Genomic DNA, 18,221 nt, shown 5'->3' with positions numbered 1-18,221 from the left:
ATGATCTACTGTGCTGGCAATGACAAATGGAAGAGGATTGGTGTGACATTCATCATCACAAAGAATGTATCAAGATCCATCCTGAAGTACAGTGCTGTCAGAATAGGATAATATCCATATGCCTACGAGGAAGACCAATTAATACTACTATTATTCAAATTTACACACCAACAACCAAAGCCAAAGATGAGGAAATTGAAAATTTTTACCAACTTCTGCAGTCTGAAATTGACCAAATGTGCAATCAAGATATGTTGATTATTACTGGTTATTGGAATGCAAAACTTGGAAACAAAGAAGAATCACTAGTAGTTGGAAACTATGGCCTTGATGATACAAATGACACTAGAGATCATGTGATAGAATTTTGCAAGATCAACGAATTATGCATTGCAAATACCTTTTTTCAACCACATAAAGGGCAGCTATATGCGTGCACTTTGCCAAATAGAATACACAGCAGTCATACCCACTACATCTGTGGAAAGAGGCAATGCATAAGCTCAATATCTTCAGCCAAAACAAGTCCAGGAGCTGATTGTGGAACAGACCATCAACTGCTCATGTGCAAGTTCAAGTTGAAACTGAAGACAGTTAAAACAAGTCCACAAGAGCCAAAATATGACCTTGATTATATCCCACTTGAATTTAGAGACCATCCAAAGAATAGATTTGACACATTGAACACCAATGACTGAAAACCACATTAATTAGGGCATGACATCAACACAACCAAGTGTATCTAGGCAGGGGGGTAGTGTGCTCATGACCATGTGTAAGGTTAGCAATGTTTCAAAATGTGTATTTGTGTATACTGTAAGAATGTCCAGGTATATAGTAGAGCTGACAAGGAGCAAGGTTGTGGTGACTTCTTGGCCACAGCCAGCTACCTGGAGGGAGTGAGCAGTTGGACATCTGGACTTGGGACTATGATCACAGGGGACATCAAGCTCAATTGGCATATCATGCTACACAAAACACTGTTCTACATCCAACTTTGGTGAGTAGTGACTGGGATCTATAAAAGCTTGCAAGTGGCCATCTAGATACAACTATGGGTTTCTTCTCACCTGGAGCAAAGAATAACATAGAAAACCAAAGACGCATGGAAACAATTAGCCCAAAGGACTGGTAGAACATGTGATCCTCAGCCTATATGAGCATGAGACCAAGAGAACTAGATGGTGTCCAGTTACCACTGAAAACCACTGAGCATGGGATCGGTGCAGGAGATCCTGAATAGAGTGGGAGAACAGTGTAGAATAAAACTCAAAATCATAAAAGAAAAAAAAAAAAAAAGCAGGGTTGCTGGTCTGATAGAGCCTGGTGAGACTCCTGAGATTATGGCCCCTCACCACCTTGCAAGTCTGGAATTGAACTCACTCCTATGGCTTCCAGCCAAACAATAGACAGGCATATGGAGTGAACAATTACATGAGGTAGGGATACCCCTTGGAGCAATCAATCATGGGAGAACAGAAGTACAGTGTTAGCACAGGGAGAGAGCTCGGGGAAGGAGTGCATGGGAGGGAAGGACACAGGAAACAGGTAACTATGGGGAGGAAGAAGGAAGTGAGCTGTTACATTGTGGGGAATTTCAGTCAATGTCTTAAGACAAAATGTGTTTGAACTGTACTGAAATGAATTTTCTCTGTAAACTTTCACCCAAATCACAATAAAAAATTAAAAAAAAAATCATACACAAAGAAAGCAAAAGGTCATTAAAAAGATAGGAAAGGAAAAAAAGACCAAAGTGGATGTCAGAAGGTTCTCAGAAACTTGCTCTCGAACAGAGAGTTGCTAAAGCAAATGGAAGAAATGACAAGATAAAAGAGCTGAGCAGAAGATTTCAAAGAGCAACTTGAGAAAACAGAGTCAATTATTATAATGAAATGTGCAAAGACCTGGAGTTAGAAAACCAAAAGGGAAGAATATGCTGAGCATTTCTCAAACTGCAAGAACTGAAGAAAAAATTCAAACCTCAAGTTGCAATATTGAAAAATTCTATGGGCAAAATAATGAATGATGCAGGAAACATCAAAAGAAGATGGAAAGAATACACAGAGTAACTGTACCAAAAAGAACTGGTCCATGTTCATCCATTTCAGGAGGTGGCATATGCTCAAGAACCAATAGTAGTGAAGGAAGAAGTCAAAGCTGCACTGAAGGAACTGGTGAAAAACAAGGCTCCAGGGATTGACAAAATACCCACTGAGATATTTCAACAAACAGATGCCACACTGGAGGCACTCATCTATGCCAAGAAATTTGGAAGACCACTATCTAGCCAACTGACTAGAAGAGATCCATATTTGTACCCATTCCAAAGAAAGGTGATCCCACACAATGTAGAAATTATTGAACAATATCATTAATATTACATGCAGGGAAAATCTTGCTGAATATAATTGAAAAATAGTTGCAGCAGTACATTGACAGGGAACTTCCAGAAATGCAAGCTGTGTTCAGAATAGGACATGGAATGACAGATATCATTGCTGATGTCAGATGGATCTTGGCTCAAAGCAAAGAATACTAGAAAAATGTTTTCCTGTATTTTATTGACTATGTAAAAGTATTCAACTGTGTGGATCATAACAAATTATGGATAACATTGATAAGCATGGAAATTCTGGAACATTTCATTGTGCTCATGAGGAACCTGTGTATAGACCAAGAGGCAGTCATTCAAACAGAACAAGGGGATACTGCATGGCTTAAAATCAGGAAAGGAGTATGTCAGGGTTGTATCCATTCACCATACTTATTCAATCTGTATGTCAAGCAAATAATCCGAGAAGATGGAGTATAGGAAGAAGAACATGGCATCGGGTTTGGGGGAAGACTCATTAATAATCTGTGATATGCAGATGACATAACCTGCTTGGTGAAAGTGGAGATGGCTTGAAGCACTTACTGATGAAGATTAAAGACTAGAGTCTGCAGTATGGATTACACCTCAACATAAAGAAAACAAAAATTCTCACAACTGGACCAGTAACTGACATCATGATAAATGGGGACAAGATAGAAGGGTTGTCATTTTACTTCAATCCACAGTTAACACCCATGGAACCAGGAGTCAAAAAATAAGATGTTATACTGTACTGAGCAAGTCTGCTGCAGGGACCTCTTCAAAGTGTTAAAAAGCAAAGATGTCACTTTGAATGCTAAGGTGCACCTAACCCAAGCCATGGTATTTTCAGTCACCTCTTATGCATGTGAAAGTTGGAATGAATAAGGAAGACTAAAGAAGAGTTGATGCTTTTGAGTTTTGGTGTTGGAAAAGAATACTGAAAGTACCATGAAGAACAAACAAATCTGTCCTGGAGGAAGTGCAGCTAGAATGCTCCTTGGAAGCGAGAATGGCAATACTTTGTCTCATCTCCTTTAGTCATGTTGTCAGAAAGGACCATTCCCTGGAGAAGGATATTATGCTTGGCAAAATGAAGGGTCAGTGGAAAAGGGGAAGACCCTCAATGAGGTAGATTAACACAGTGGCTACAACAGTGGGCTCAGATATAGCAAGGATTGTGAGGCTAGTGCAGGACAGCTAGTGTTTTGTTCTGTTGTACATAAGGTCACAATGAGTTGGAGTTGACTTGACAGCTCCTAACAACGACTATAATTTGCATCAGCAGAGATCACTGATGAAGGATTCAGATTATTTTTATTTAATGCTCCTTAGTCTGTGTTCTGAGCTGTTATTTTTTACTTCCTTCATAAAGTACTTCCATGACATTGAATGGTAATCTGTCCCTTAAAATTTAATTGGTTTATCTAACTGCAAAAAATCATCTGCAAGTTTTGTCAAATAGAACTTTGAGATGCTTAAATGTTGATATCCAGTGGTCTCCTAAATAAACTTCAGTTATTTTTTTTTATATCCACGAATTAATTTAGAAAAGGAATTACTTACTTATGTAAAAGATTATATCAACAAATAGAAGTCACTATTCAGAATAAAATAACAAATTTCCTTCTAATAAGTATATTCTATAATTGTATGATTTGAGTGGACAAGTGTATAAAATCACAACACCAGATTCTCAGTGGCTAAAACAAAAAAGTCTCTTTCTTCTTAATGCAAAATATCTACCATAAGTTAGATGGCAGGCTTGTGATCACCCATGACCCAAATTGTTGGAGTTACCACAATCTGGGACATTGTCTGTGACCCTAGCAGGAAGAAAAAGAGACTTGATATATCACATGTCCTCTTACTCTTGATTCATTGACTAAAACTTATCAGATGGTCTCATCCAACAATAAAAGTATCAGCAAATACCATTTACCATGTCTTTGACAATGAGAGAACTGAAATAATTGACAAATAGCACTAATGATTTATAATCAGTTAGTATAAAAACTATCTGTCTTCAGTTCAAGATATGAAATATTTAATATAGAGGAAAACCTCTACTTACATTTGAGATCTTATAAATGAAAATTGCCTTCAGATGTCTTTTTGTACTTCTTTTGCCCATGTGGTAATACGATAAAAGAATTAGAACCTAGTTTTACAAAATTTTATATTCACTCCCTTGTGGCTCTAATAAGATCCAAAGAGTCATAAACTTAAGGAATGGGAGGGTAAATATTTCTGAAAATCCACTTGTCTCACAAAAAAAGAGGATACTAGCAAAAATGTTCAATATCAACTCTTTGAGAACTCTAGAAATTAACTAAAGGTTTGCAACAATCTGAATTTTTTTTTCAATAAAAATGGCTGAATCTGTTAAAAAATAATCAGTCTTATGGCATTTTAACCTGTCCCATTTCCATCTTCTTTCCCTCCATTTCCATATTAGGGTTGCAACAGTATTGCAACTATCATATAGCTTTGAACACTAGTAGTCTAACAGCCACTGTAGAGAGATGAACTGGTTGAGAACTCCCAGTAACATCCCATTCCCAAGAAATTGTCGTTATTTAACCTGTCTGGCAGCATTCTGGAAAGCCTCCATTCTCTGAGCTTGTCCTTATTTAACTTGACTCAGAGCTTGTACTTTACAAACAGCCCTATCCCCAGAATATGTTTCAAAAACAATCAGAAGCAATTGTTTAACATCACAACTGCATGAGGAAATTATACCAGCTGGAGCTTACAAGAGGCTGACCAAAAAACATCAAAGGAAAAACTGGGGAATGAGATGACCATAGGGGGCTTTGAAAAACTCTGACATATTTCTGGAACTGTAGAACACCATGCACGTGTGTAGGGTTTTGCACATGCCCACACACACACACACACACACACACACACACACACACACACAAAACCTGAGAAGCTATAATCTGTCACCTCTGGTTGATCTTGAGGCTCTATGAAAGCAGAATGAAGACTAAGGATAGAGCATTGAAGGCATAACCCAAGATGAACACACACATACACACATACATATAGCCCCTTGGCAAAAAAGTAGGAAACTTCCTTGTTCCAGGCATTTAAGGAGATCTATCCTGATCAGAGACTTCAGTCACTTCACACTTGTTGATTACAGACTTCACAGAATTAGTGTACAAAGTCACTAAACAAATGATACTAATAATAGAAAAACACAACAAACCCTGTGAACAAGGGATTTGAGTTGAACTGTGTCTTCTAGCCAAACAATAGACAGGTGAACATTTGCACCAGGTAGGTATACTCCTTTGAACAATCAACCATGGAGATGAGAAGGGCAGTTTTTGCACAGGACGGTAGCTCAGAGGGTAGGAATGCATGGGAAAGAAGGACAGAGGGAAAAGGTAGCCACAGGGAGGAAGTGGGGAGAGGGCTGTTACATTGTAATCAGTGTCGTGAAACAAAATGTGTATGAGCTGTTATATGGAAAATGAGTTTGCTCTGTAAACTTTTACCCAAATCACAATAAAAAATAGTAATAAATTCATGAAGGGTGTGTGTCAGAGTTCTATACTTTTCCCATACCTATTCCATCTGTTTGCTAAGCAAATGATCCAAGAAATTGGATTATATGAGGAACGACATGGAATCAGGATTGGAGGAAGACTCATTAACAACCTGCTATATGCAGATGACACAACATTGCCTGCTGAAAGTGAAGATGACTTGAAGTACTTACTGAGGAAGATCAAAGACTACAGTCTTCAGTATGGATTATACCTCAACATAAAGAAAACAAAAAACCTCACAAATGGACCAATAAGCAACATCATGATAAATGGAGAAAAGACTGAAGTTGTCAGGGATTTCATTTTACTTGGATCCACAATCAACACTCATGGAAACGGCAGTCAAGAAATTAGACATCATATTGCACCAGGCAAATCTGCTGCAAAAGACCTCTTTAAAGTGTTAAAGAGCAAAGATGTCACTTTGAAGACTAAGGTGCGCCTAACTCAAGCTGTGGTACTTTCAATCACCTCATAAAAGGTGGACAATGAGTAAGCAAGACCAAAGAAGAGTTAATGCCTTTGAATTATGGTGTTGGTAAAGAATACTAAAACTACGATGAACTGCCAAAAGAAATAAACTGTCTTGGAAGATGTGCAGCAAGAATGTTCCTTAGAAGTAAGAATGGCCAGACTTGATCTCATGTACTTTGGTTATATTGTCAGTAGGGACCAGTCCTAGCCTAGGGGAAGGATATCAGGGTTGGTAAAGTAGAGGGTCAGTGCAAAAGGGAAAGACCTTCAATGAGATGAATTGACACAGTGACTGCTATGATGGGCTCAAGCACAGCAAGGATTGTGAGGGTGGTACAGGACTGGGCAGTGTTTCATTCTGTTGTACATAGGGTTGTTATGAGTTGGAGCTGACTCAGTGGCACCTAATAACAACAACAGTAGGATTACTGGATCAAATGGTATTTCTATTTCCAACTTTTTAAGGAAGCCATACAAGATCAAAAGGGCAGCATTTTCCTAAGGAGAAGGAAGGAAAGAAAAGAAGGGCAAAGGGAAATGGTAACTACAGGAAGGAAGTGGGAAGAGTGCTATTACATCGTAGGATTGCAGTCAGTGTCAGGAAACAAAATGTGTATGAACCATTGAATGGAAAACCAATTTGCTCTGTAAACTTTCAGTAAAATCACAATGAAAGTCTTTTTAAATAAATAAATAATAAGCTGAACAAGTAGACTGAAGATAAACAAGAAGATAGGATCCTTGAATGATACTATAAACCAGCTACTCCTAACAAACATTTTATACCACTTCAGCCAACAACATCAGAGTATTTTTCTGTAGTGCATACGGAAGTATAAAATATCATTGTGAGAAATTAATAAATAATTGAAAAGATATATTATGTTAATGAATAGGAAGACTTAACATTGTTAAGATGGCTATATTTCCCAGTTGATCTACAAATTCAACACAATCTCTCTCAAAATTCGAGCTGGCTGATCCAAAAATTAGTGTGAAGTTGCAAGGAACCCAGAATAGCCAACATGCTTCTGAAAAAGAACAAAATAGAAGGACTCACACTTCCTGATATCAGAACTACAAAGCTACAATAATCAAGAGAAAATGGTACTGGCATAAGGATGGGCAGATCAACAGAAACAAATTTAAGGTCTAGAAATAAACCCTCATATTTATAATCAATCGATTTTTGACGAAGGTACCAAGATAATTGTATGGGGGAAAGAATAGTCTTTTCAACAAATGGTGCTAGGCCAAACTGGATAGCCCCCAAAATAAAGTTGGACCTTTTCCTTATACCATACACAAAAATTAATGCAAAATAGATCATAAGCTTCAACTTCAAAACTAAAACTATAAAACTTTTACCAGAAAACATAGGTGTAAATCTTCATAATCATGTGTTATGCAGTAGTTTCTTATATACAACTAAAAATAACAGGCAACAGAAAGAAAAACTAAATTGGACTTCATCAAAACTAAAAACTTTTGTGCTTCAAATGACACCATCAGGAAAGTAAAAAGACAAGTCCCAAAATAGGAGAAAATGTTTGCAAATAATGTATCTGAAAAGGCATTTGTATTCAGAATGCATACAGAAGTTTTACACCTGAACAATAAAAGGACAAATAATCCAATTTAAAAATGGGCAAAGGATTTAAATAAACAATATCTCAAAAGAAGGTATGTAAATGGCCAAAAAAAAAAAAAACCGGTAAGTACCTGAAAATATTCTTGACATCACTTCACAACCACTAGGATAAAAAAAACAAAATTAAAAGTTAAAAAAAAAAATCCATGACCATCAAGTCAGTTCTGACTCATAAAAACAAAAAAACCAAACTCACTGCTGTCAACTTAGATTTAACTCATAGCAACCCCTCCTTGGGTTTCCATGGCTGTAAATCTTTATGGAAGTGGATTCCCCATCTTCCTCCTATGGAGTGGTTGGTGGGTTTGAACCACCAACTTACTGATTAGCAGCCAAATGCCTTACTCATTATCTGACCAGAGCTCCTTTACCAACTATATAGGTGAATTAGAAAAGATGGCAGTAACAGGTGTTGGCGTGGATGTGGAGAAATTTGAGCTCTCATGTATTGCTTGTAGGAATGTAAAGTGCCCATTCTCTTTGGAAAACAGTCTGTTCATTTCTCAAAAGGTTAAACATAGAATTATCATATGACTTAGCAATCCTCCCCCTACCTAATTATATACTCAATAGAACATATGTCCACACAAAAATATGAATATTCATAGAAACATTATTCTTAATAGCCAAAAAGAAGAAACAACCCAAATGTTCACCAACTGATGAATGGAAAAACTAAATTTGATATGTCATAAAATGGAGTATTATTTAGCTTTAAAAATAACGAAGTACTGATACATGCTAGAACATGGATGAATGTTGAAAAAGTTATGTTAACTGAAAGTAGCCAGTCACAAAAGGCCACATATTGTATGAACCTGTTCATGTGCGATGTCCAGTATAGGTATAGCCATACAGACGGAATACAGATTTGTGGTGAGGGGGTGGGGGATAGGTGGTGGAGGGGAGAATGGGTAGTGACTGCTTATTGGATACAGGGTTACTTTTTGGGATGAGGAAAATGTTCTAGAATTAGATAGTGGTGATGGTTAAACAACATTGTGAAATTACTAAAAGCCGCAGAATTGTACACTTTAAAAGGGTAGATTTTACAGTATATAAATTATATCTCAATAGAACTGATAGTAAAAACAAAAGAAAACCATAATTGATTTTTTTAAAAAAATTATAGTGATAAAAAGCTCATGTCATTTTTAAAATGTTTTAGTTTACCAAATTGAAATTTTATTGAAAATTGCCTAGATACATATGCTAGGAACTATGCTAAAAAGATAAAGATTAAATTATATGGGAACTATGAATGTAGCTCTTCCCTATTAATATAAGTGGGTTGGAGTCATGAACTTACTTTATGCTTAACAAATAATAGACACTTAATGATAAATGAGGTATGTGGCAAAATCATGGTGGAAAGCTAGAGTGCAATGTGTTTCTCTTGCACACAGTTGTTTCATTTCACAATAGAGCTGACACTTTAAAGCACAGAACTTGTGGTTTCTTTTCAACAGAGGTATTTCAGAGGTGTTGCTTTTCGTTCTACAGGTGCTTGTGGTGGGTATCTGAGGACAGGAGATGTGCCAGTCTTTCTTTTCTCGCCAGGCTGGCCTGAAAGCTACAATAATCAGGCAGACTGTTCATGGCTTATCCAGGCTCCTGATTCAACTGTGGAACTCAACATCCTTTCTATGGACATTGAGTCTCATCAGACATGCAACTATGATAAACTCGTAATAAGAGATGGTAAGAAACACACAAAAAAAGAAAGGACTGCATCTCAACCCTGACACACATTTAGTTGTATTCCATCTTAATCGTATAGGTTTGTAGCCTCCATCCATTTGTAATGGAATTTCACAGATATTATGGCCAAGGAAAGCACTGAATACCAAAATTAACTTCAATTTCTGAAACATGTTAGGAAAGAACTAAATTACCTGTAACAAAAATATATACATTGTATGTCAGCGATAACACTCTGTTCCTCAGAGGAAACATTATCTGTGCCTCAATTAAGACATAATAATCTGAGTTTCCAGGTGGTGGAGAAGGTGTGGGGCTAAAACACTCTTGTATCTTAGATCTAAGTGTGCAAATGTTTATAATGTATTCATCTCTCTTTGTTCACTGAATCTCTGGGTAGAATGGTGTCTTTGTTATCTAGTGCTGCTATAACAGAAATACTGAAGATGGGTGGCTTTAACAAACAAATTTATTTTCTCACAGTCTTGGAGGCTGGAAGTCCAAATTCAGGATGCTGGCTCTAGGTGGTCTCTGTCTGCTCTGGAAGAAGGTCCTTGTCTCTTTAACTTCTGCTCCCTAGTTCTTGGGAGATTTCCATGTGGCTTGGCATCTATTGTATCCCATATCTGTGCTCCACTGGTTTATTTAATCTCTTTTATATCTCAAAAGAGATTGATTCAAGATATATCCTACCCTAATCATGCCTCATTAACATAAAAAAGACTATTCATTCCCAAATGGGATTATTAACAAAGGCATAGAATTTAGGATTTCAACACATATTTTTGGGGAACATAATTCAATATACAACTAATGGGTAAAATTAAAGGGTAATTTTTCTGCTTCTTTTTCTCCACACACATTTGAGGTGGTGGTATGCAGTGTGGAAAGGATATGAATAATGCTAATAGGCAACATGTATGGAGCTATGCTTCACCATTTATGGACTGGAAGGAAGGAAGGTGGTAGGGAGACCATAGTTTCACATTGATGCTTTCTGAAGTGTGGTCCCTAGCCTAGCACATCACTATCACCTGGGAACCTTTTAGAAATGCAGATTCTCAGCTTTGCTCCTGACCTATGAAATTGGAAATTCTGAGTGTATTAACAACTCTTCTCAATTTAAAAAGCCCTCCAACCAGGGCCAGGATTAGGAAAGGTGTGGCAGAAAGGGTCATACAAATTCAGGATCAGATCTTGTTTTCATTTAAAAATTTTCGTTTTCTTTTCATTTTAAATTAACTCCCAAAACTTTAAATGTTGCATTGAAATATCACTTAACACAATTTTTAAAGTTTTTGGCACCGCCTCCCCTCACCCTCATTCTAGCCTCTAGATGATTCTGATGTTCTCTGAAGTTGGAGAACCATTGCAATTTATAGGTGTTCAAGTCAAATGCCTACTTAAGCAACAGTAACAGAACAATTGAAATGATAAACTGGAGAATAGAGTAAGAAAGGCAGCTGCTAGAATTTCAGGCTCAGTGTTATGTATCTTACTATTTTCCAAAGGATGCTAGAAATCCAGAGCATTCTATCAATTTCCCAGTCATTAAATATTGAAAATTCATTAAAAATGCTTCATGGCATTTGTAGGCCAAATAGAACATATGTTTGCTTTTGGCAACCTCTTGTCTACAAGATGACCTCTGAGTCCCTCATCTCCTGGGCCCCACTAAATTCAATGAGAAAAATCAAGTGCAAGTGGCACTTTATTTCCCTTTTGAAAAGTTTGGACACTAAGACTGAAATCACAAAGACAAAAGAAAACAAAATGAGATGATAAATCATAACTTCTCCCAGTTTTCCTACAATGATTAATTCTCAACACATTGCCCAGAGGAACTATTGTCTTTCCTCAGATCAAGGCATTCTCATAGATAAAAAAAAAATAAAATTTTTCATGTAATAAAATGTGGGTTCTTGTATACTTATTCTGAATGTTGAGAACTCAGTAATAGCTTTTTAAAAGTAAATTCTATAAGTTACTTTCTGTTCCATCAATAACTTTTTTGGGAAATCTATAATCCAGGGAGCAGGCCTTTTCTTTTTCTGTGTGACCTTACACGAGTCACTAAAAGGCTCCAAGCTTGTTTTGTCTGTAAAAGAAAGCAAGTGCTACCTCATAGGGTTGTTGTGAAGATCAAGAAAAGTAATCAGTACAAAAATCTACTGTCTGACTATTTTATGGATTATTGATGTATGCCTGGCAATAAAAAACAACCAGGTACAAGACAAGAGTAACATTGTGACGATGGTTAAAGTTATTTGCCAACTTGACGGGACCATGATTCTCAGTGGTTTGGCAGTTATGTAATGATGTAATTTGGCAGTTATGTAATGATGTAATTTGGCAGTTATGTAATGATGTAATTTGGCAGTTATATAATAATTTAGCCATCCTTTATTTTGCAATTTGATGTGGTCACCTTCCATCTTTGCATAATCCCAGTTTTCCCATAATGACCTCATCTTTGGAACCTATTCATGTCAATAAGTAAGGAATGGGTGTAGTTAGATTTCAGTTTACTTAGAAACATTTCCAAGGAAAGGTTTATTATATCCTATTTTTTTAATGGGAGCTCTGGTGGTGAAGTGCCTAAGGCATTTGACTGCTAACCAGAAGGCTAGCAGTTCAAACCCATCAGCCACTCCTTGGAAGGAAGATTGGGCAATCTACTTCCATAGAGATATTGCCTCAGAAATCCAAGGAGGGATCGCTATGAGTCGAAATCAACTAGATGGCAGTGAGTTTGCTTTTGGTTTATTTTTTTAATAAAAATGTCCTTGCTCAGACATAAATATGAATAAGGACTCAGCAAATTGAGGTATATGTCAATTATTTGAAATAATGAAATTATTTAAAATTGGTTGTGTGTCCTATTCAGTGTTGTTGTTGTTACTTGCCGTGGAGTCAGCCCCGACTCATAGCAACCCCTCCTTGGGTTTCCGAGGCAGTATCACTACAGAAGTAGGATTGCCCAACCTTCCTTCCGAGGAGTGGCTGGTGGGTTTGAACCTCCAGCCTTCTGGTTAGCAGTCAAGTGCCTTAGGCACTATGCTACCAGAGCTCCTTCCTATTCATATACATTCCTATTTATTCACTAACAATGTACATAAACCCCCAATGGATTAATTTCTTCCTTGTTTATTTACTTAACAAATAGTGCCTACATTTGCCAGTTGCTGAGTATTTTGTTCATTTTCACAGCATTAATATACTCTTAGAATTAAATTTTAAGTCCCGCTTAAATTATTTTCTGTCCAAATAGATTTTTGCTTCTGGGTAGCAGGGGTATGTGACATTCGGAAGCCAATATCTAAAGCAATTGGCCATAAGCAATGATACTTATAGGCCACTTGTACAATTGTCCAATCATCACAGACCTGTGGCCCTTGGTGCTCAGATGGCTGTGAACATTTCTGGATCACCTCAGACAGGGAGGACCCTGGGTTTTTCCTGGGAGAGTTGAGTCATTCTCTCATCTGCTTATTCATTTTGCAGAGTTGTCATGATTCAAACTTGAATCAGTTTGTTCCTGGCCAGGCACCAATAATTTTGTCTTATCACAGATCATACCAAACTGAAATTTCATGTAACTATATTGAGCCAAAAAAAGTTTTAAAAAGAAAGAAAGGAAAAAAGTGGTTTGAAAATCAATAATCCTTTTATCTAGCCCTAAACTATCCTATAGGGTTGCTGTAAGTTGGAATCGACTAGATGACACTGGATTGGAGCTCTAGTGATATAGTGCCTAAGGCATTTGACTGCTAACCAGAAGGTCAGTGGTTCAGACCTACCAGCAACTCCACAGAAGGAAGACTGGGCAATCTACTTCTGTAAAGATTTATCACCCTGGAAACCCAAAGGGGGGCCCTATGAGTCAGAATCAACTCAATGGCAGTGAGTTTGGTTTTTGGTTTGGAATCTGAAATTTACTCTTTTTTGATCTTAGATGAGTAATGTACCACTTGACTGCTAACCAGAAGGCTGGCGGTTCAAACCACCAGTCACTCCTCGGAAAGAAGATAAGGCAATCTACTTCTGTAGTGATACTGCCTCGGAAACCCAAGGAGGGGTCGCTATGAGTCAGGTCCGACTTGATGGCACATAACAACACAAGTAATTTACCAGTAGCATTTGGGAGTATCTGGAGTTAATCTTCCAGAGTTCAGAGTAGTATCTGACACACAATATATGCTCGATAACTATTAGCTACTAATAATTTTGGGGCCTCAGTTACCACATCTCAGAGATAAACTTTGATTAGAGAGATAATCAATAAGTTACCTTCTAATCTTAGCCCTTTACAGTTTGACTTGCTCTTCAATTTCAAGATCAAATTCATATCTACTTCAATCTATATTTGAAATTCTAGAAGCTTGTAGAAGTACCCTTGTGTTTAATGTAGAGATAGGGAGAGCCAACCATCTTGGGGTTACTGGGTAATCTACTAATTAATCAGTTAGTTAATCAATAAGTAAATAATTATTCTGAGATATGGTTATTATTGTTTAGTCAGATAGTCTGGGGTGAAGTTTAGAAGATAAATCAAAATCAATAAGCCCTATCCAGTTTCACTGAGATAAAATACTCACTTATAGAATAAATAACTTTACAACATAAAATAAAAAACACCAAAAACCAAACTCACTGCCATCGAGCGAATGTGACTCATAGCAACCCCTCCTTGGGTTTCTGATGCCATATCTCTACAGAAGTAGATTGCCCAGTTTTTCATTCCAAGGAGTGGCTGGTGGGTTTGAACCACCAGCCTTCTGGTTAGCAGTCAAATGCCTTAGGCACTATGCCACCAGAGCTCCCACAAAATATAATAAACTTTAAAATTAGAGAATTAGGAAATAAGTTAAATACTTAGAAAGTAAATTGATAAAAACAATATGGAGTGAAATATGTAACAAAACAATGTAGTATAAATAATAATTACAAAAGGAGTTAGATAAATGTCTTGGTTCTCTAGTGCTACTACAACAGAAATACCACAAGTGGGTGGCTTTAACAAACAGAAATTTATTTTCTCACAGTTTAGGAGGCTAGAAGTCCAAATTTAGGGTGCTAGTTCTAAGGGAAGAGCTCTGGTGGTATAGTCTCTAAGGCATTTGACTGCTAACCAGAAAGTTGGCAGTTCAAACCCACCAGCCACTCCCTGGAAGGAAGACTGGGCAATCTACTTCCACGGAGATACCACCTCAGAAACTCAAGGAGGGGTCGCTATGAGTCAAATTGACTCGATGGCAGTGAGTTTTGTTTTTTGGTTTTGGAGTTCTAAGGGAAGGTTTTTCCCTTTGTTCCCTCTTAGGGAAGGTCCTTATCTATTCTGAACTTCTACTCCAGGGCAATCTTCATGTGGTTTAGCAGCTCTCTTCTCCCACTTCTACCGGCTCATTTTCTTTCTTGTTTAATCTCTTTTATATCTCAAAAGAGATGGACTCGACTTTTAACAACAAAGCAAACAAAAATCCCCTATTAATATAGTAAAGACAACTCATTCCCAAATGGGATTGTAATCACAGGCATAGAAGCTATATTTTACAGCATATATTTTTTAGGGAAACAGTTCAATCTATAATAATAAATTTTATATATATCACAAAAAAATTGCCAGTTAGATAAACTTGATTGTAAAAAAATACAAAAGTTTCTAGAGGTTATTTTAAGCATCTTGTCTATGCCATTACATTTATACTCACAGAAATAGAAAATAATTTGTTTTCTAAAGTAGTTAATAATTGGTGAGTTATAAATAGTGGTCTATGTTTAAAAGGATTCATTTTACTCCTTTTGTAAAAGGTCAAATTTCCTCACCTTCAATTTTTATTTTTTGTAGATTTAATATTTATTAATTCTCTGCCTTAGAGGGAAAAAAAAACCTCCCCTGCACTTTCCCAGCCAAAGAATCCAAGTCTGCTTTAATTCCCTTTGCTCCATTCTGGTTTGGGCTGGAACAGTTGGCTTGATGTAAATTTAATCCAAAATAAGCCAAAGGAAAGGGAGGCATGCAGTGACCCAGCAGTCCTTTGCTTCCCTCCAAGGGAGGCACACCTGCTGAGCTGGTCTCCAGTGGTTTTTCTCATTCTCTACATATGTGGGCGCATCAACATGTGGAAATGGGCATGCTCTTTTAACAACAAAACAAGCAAAATAAAATACCAAAAAACAAAACAAAAAACCCTGGAGCTGAAGATAGGGTCATATAAGAGTTTCACACCTCGTAGTGAATGACTCATAATGTTAATGAAGGACCTGTGGTTGAAGAAGCAACTTGTTTTTCTATTTTAGATACTTGACCTTCAGCAATCAGAGTACTTTAAGGCAAAGGCTCTCCTCAACACTCACAAAAACACTGGTCCTTGATCACTTCCTAATCCCATGTACTCTGATTTTGAGTTTTAGTACCAGGAAGAATTGGCAGCCAGTTTTTAGAAAAATAGTGGGAACTGTCAAAGAAGTCTTTATTAAAAAGAGTAAAGAAAGAAGCAAGCGGCACCATTACAAGCTGGAGACAGAATGATGGAACCCCTGGGGGTTCCATCTTTCTGAGAATCTCATTGTCTCCTAGGAATTATGGTGCTCTGTGAAAATATGTAAGCCAGTTGGCTGGGCTGTAAATGATGGTATGGAGTAGATCACACAAAAGACATTGTACTTTTGTGCTGATGTTTTTTTTTTCCTTTGGTCATAGGAGACAGTAACCTGGCCCAGGAACTAGCAGTTCTGTGTGGAAGAGAAATCCCTGGGCCCATCCGGTCCACTGGCGAGTACATGCTGATCCGATTCACCTCGGACTTCAGTGTAACTGGGGCAGGCTTCAACGCATCCTTCCACAAGGGTAATATTTTCAAAGTTTTTTTTTTCTCTTTCTTGGTCGCTCATGTACTCTGGTCATCTTTCCATTGCAGAACACAAGTCATCAGTCAGAGGACAGACAAGTCTCTGGATTACTATGCTATGTCAGGTGCTGAGTCCTGAATCCAGATCCAAAAAATTCTGGCCAAGTTGTGCAAAAGGGTCTTGGGGTGGTGGGGAACATCTTCTCTCCTAAGATGGTGTGTTTTGGGTAGGCACAGGAGTAAAAGCTATTAAAAAAATAAAGTTTCCACCTCTCTGAAGGCTGAAACTAGAAGATAGCACAGATCCATCACACATCAAAGGAACTGAAGCTAGAGTTATCTTCTTTCTAAGGAACAATCAGTCAAAATAATTTAGAAGAAATCTTCATAAATCCATTGGTTAAAACCATCCATTTGAGTGTTGACAGGAAGGATTTGTTGCTTTTGAAATATGAACTTATGAGTCAGAGAATCTGCTCAGTATATGAAATAGAATATTGAATATGATCAGGATTTTCAAAACCAAATGTGAAGTCCAATAATAACTTTGCATTCCAAATTGATGAACATTAAAGAAGTAGCCCATGAAATATCTAAAAATGCTCAGGGGTTTAACTGAAAAATTTTAAAGTAAGTTCTCAATCTAGACATTAAAAACTAATCTAATATTTCCTCCACTATCATACATTTCTCTTGTAAAGTAGAGGGCAGTTGATAAATTGTTCTCCTCTTACAGGAAGGAAGACTGCATTGAAGTTTAAAAGAATGGGCTTTAAATTTAACAGACTTAAAAACATTTTTCCTCTGTGGTTTAACTAGTTGAGTCCCTGACAACTGGCAAATTAGTACTTTCTCCATCTACTTCCTTCCTTCAGTTCCCAATTTCTCAATGTTTCTCATTATGTATATTTGTACATATATACATACTTGACATTTCATTATATGTAACCACCGCTAGCACCAGTTGCACTCAAGTTGACTTGGCTAATGGAGACCCCATGTGCCAGTGGCTGATATTTTGGAAGCAGACTGCCGGGCCTTTCTTCCAAGGCACCTCTGGATATACTCAAACCTCTAATCTCTTGGTTAGCAGCTGAATGTGTTAACCGTTTACATCACCCATTGAACTCTGTTATATATATAATTCTATGAGTGTATATGAGTGTGTGTGTGTATGTGTGTGTGTATGTATGTATAGATATATATCTATACATATATACACACACACATACATGTTGTTGTTGTTTGCCGTCGAGTCAGCCCCATCTCATAGCGACCCCTCCTTGGGTTTCCAAGGCAGTATCATCACTATAGAAGTAGGATTGCCCAACCTTCCCTCCGAGGAGTGGCTGGTGGGTTTGAACCGCCAGCCTTCTGGTGAGCAGTCAAGTGCCTTAGGCACTGTGCTACCAGAGCTCCTATATATATACATATACATATATATGTGTGTGTGTGTGTGTGTGTGTGTGTGTATATATATATATATATATATATATATTTGACAGCTCCACATCTAAAACATAAGACATAACTATATGAAAAACACATCTCTTAATTCTACTCTTTTCTACCTTCCCTCACAAAGCTGTTCATTCCATACTTTTCACAATCATACTGTAAAGTATATT

General features: G+C 37.3%; 1 protein-coding gene across 1 annotated transcript in view; it reads left to right on the top strand.

The window, feature by feature from the left end:
• Positions 1 to 18,221, top strand: part of CUBN (cubilin) — a 413,126-nt gene that overhangs the window by 257,700 nt on the left and 137,205 nt on the right. The window contains exons 40-41 of the mRNA XM_007936404.2: positions 9,545 to 9,742; positions 16,446 to 16,592. Coding sequence (XP_007934595.1) covers positions 9,545 to 9,742; positions 16,446 to 16,592 — 345 coding nt within the window. The remainder of the gene's footprint in view (positions 1 to 9,544; positions 9,743 to 16,445; positions 16,593 to 18,221) is intronic.

Source organism: Orycteropus afer, unplaced genomic scaffold, assembly GCF_000298275.1.
Source record: "Orycteropus afer afer isolate SDZICR_OR568_19922 unplaced genomic scaffold, OryAfe1.0 scaffold00035, whole genome shotgun sequence".
In the NCBI taxonomy this organism is placed as follows: Eukaryota; Metazoa; Chordata; class Mammalia; order Tubulidentata; family Orycteropodidae; genus Orycteropus; species Orycteropus afer.
The sequence above is the reverse complement of the archived record's forward strand: the minus strand, read 5'-3'. Positions and strand labels throughout refer to the sequence as shown.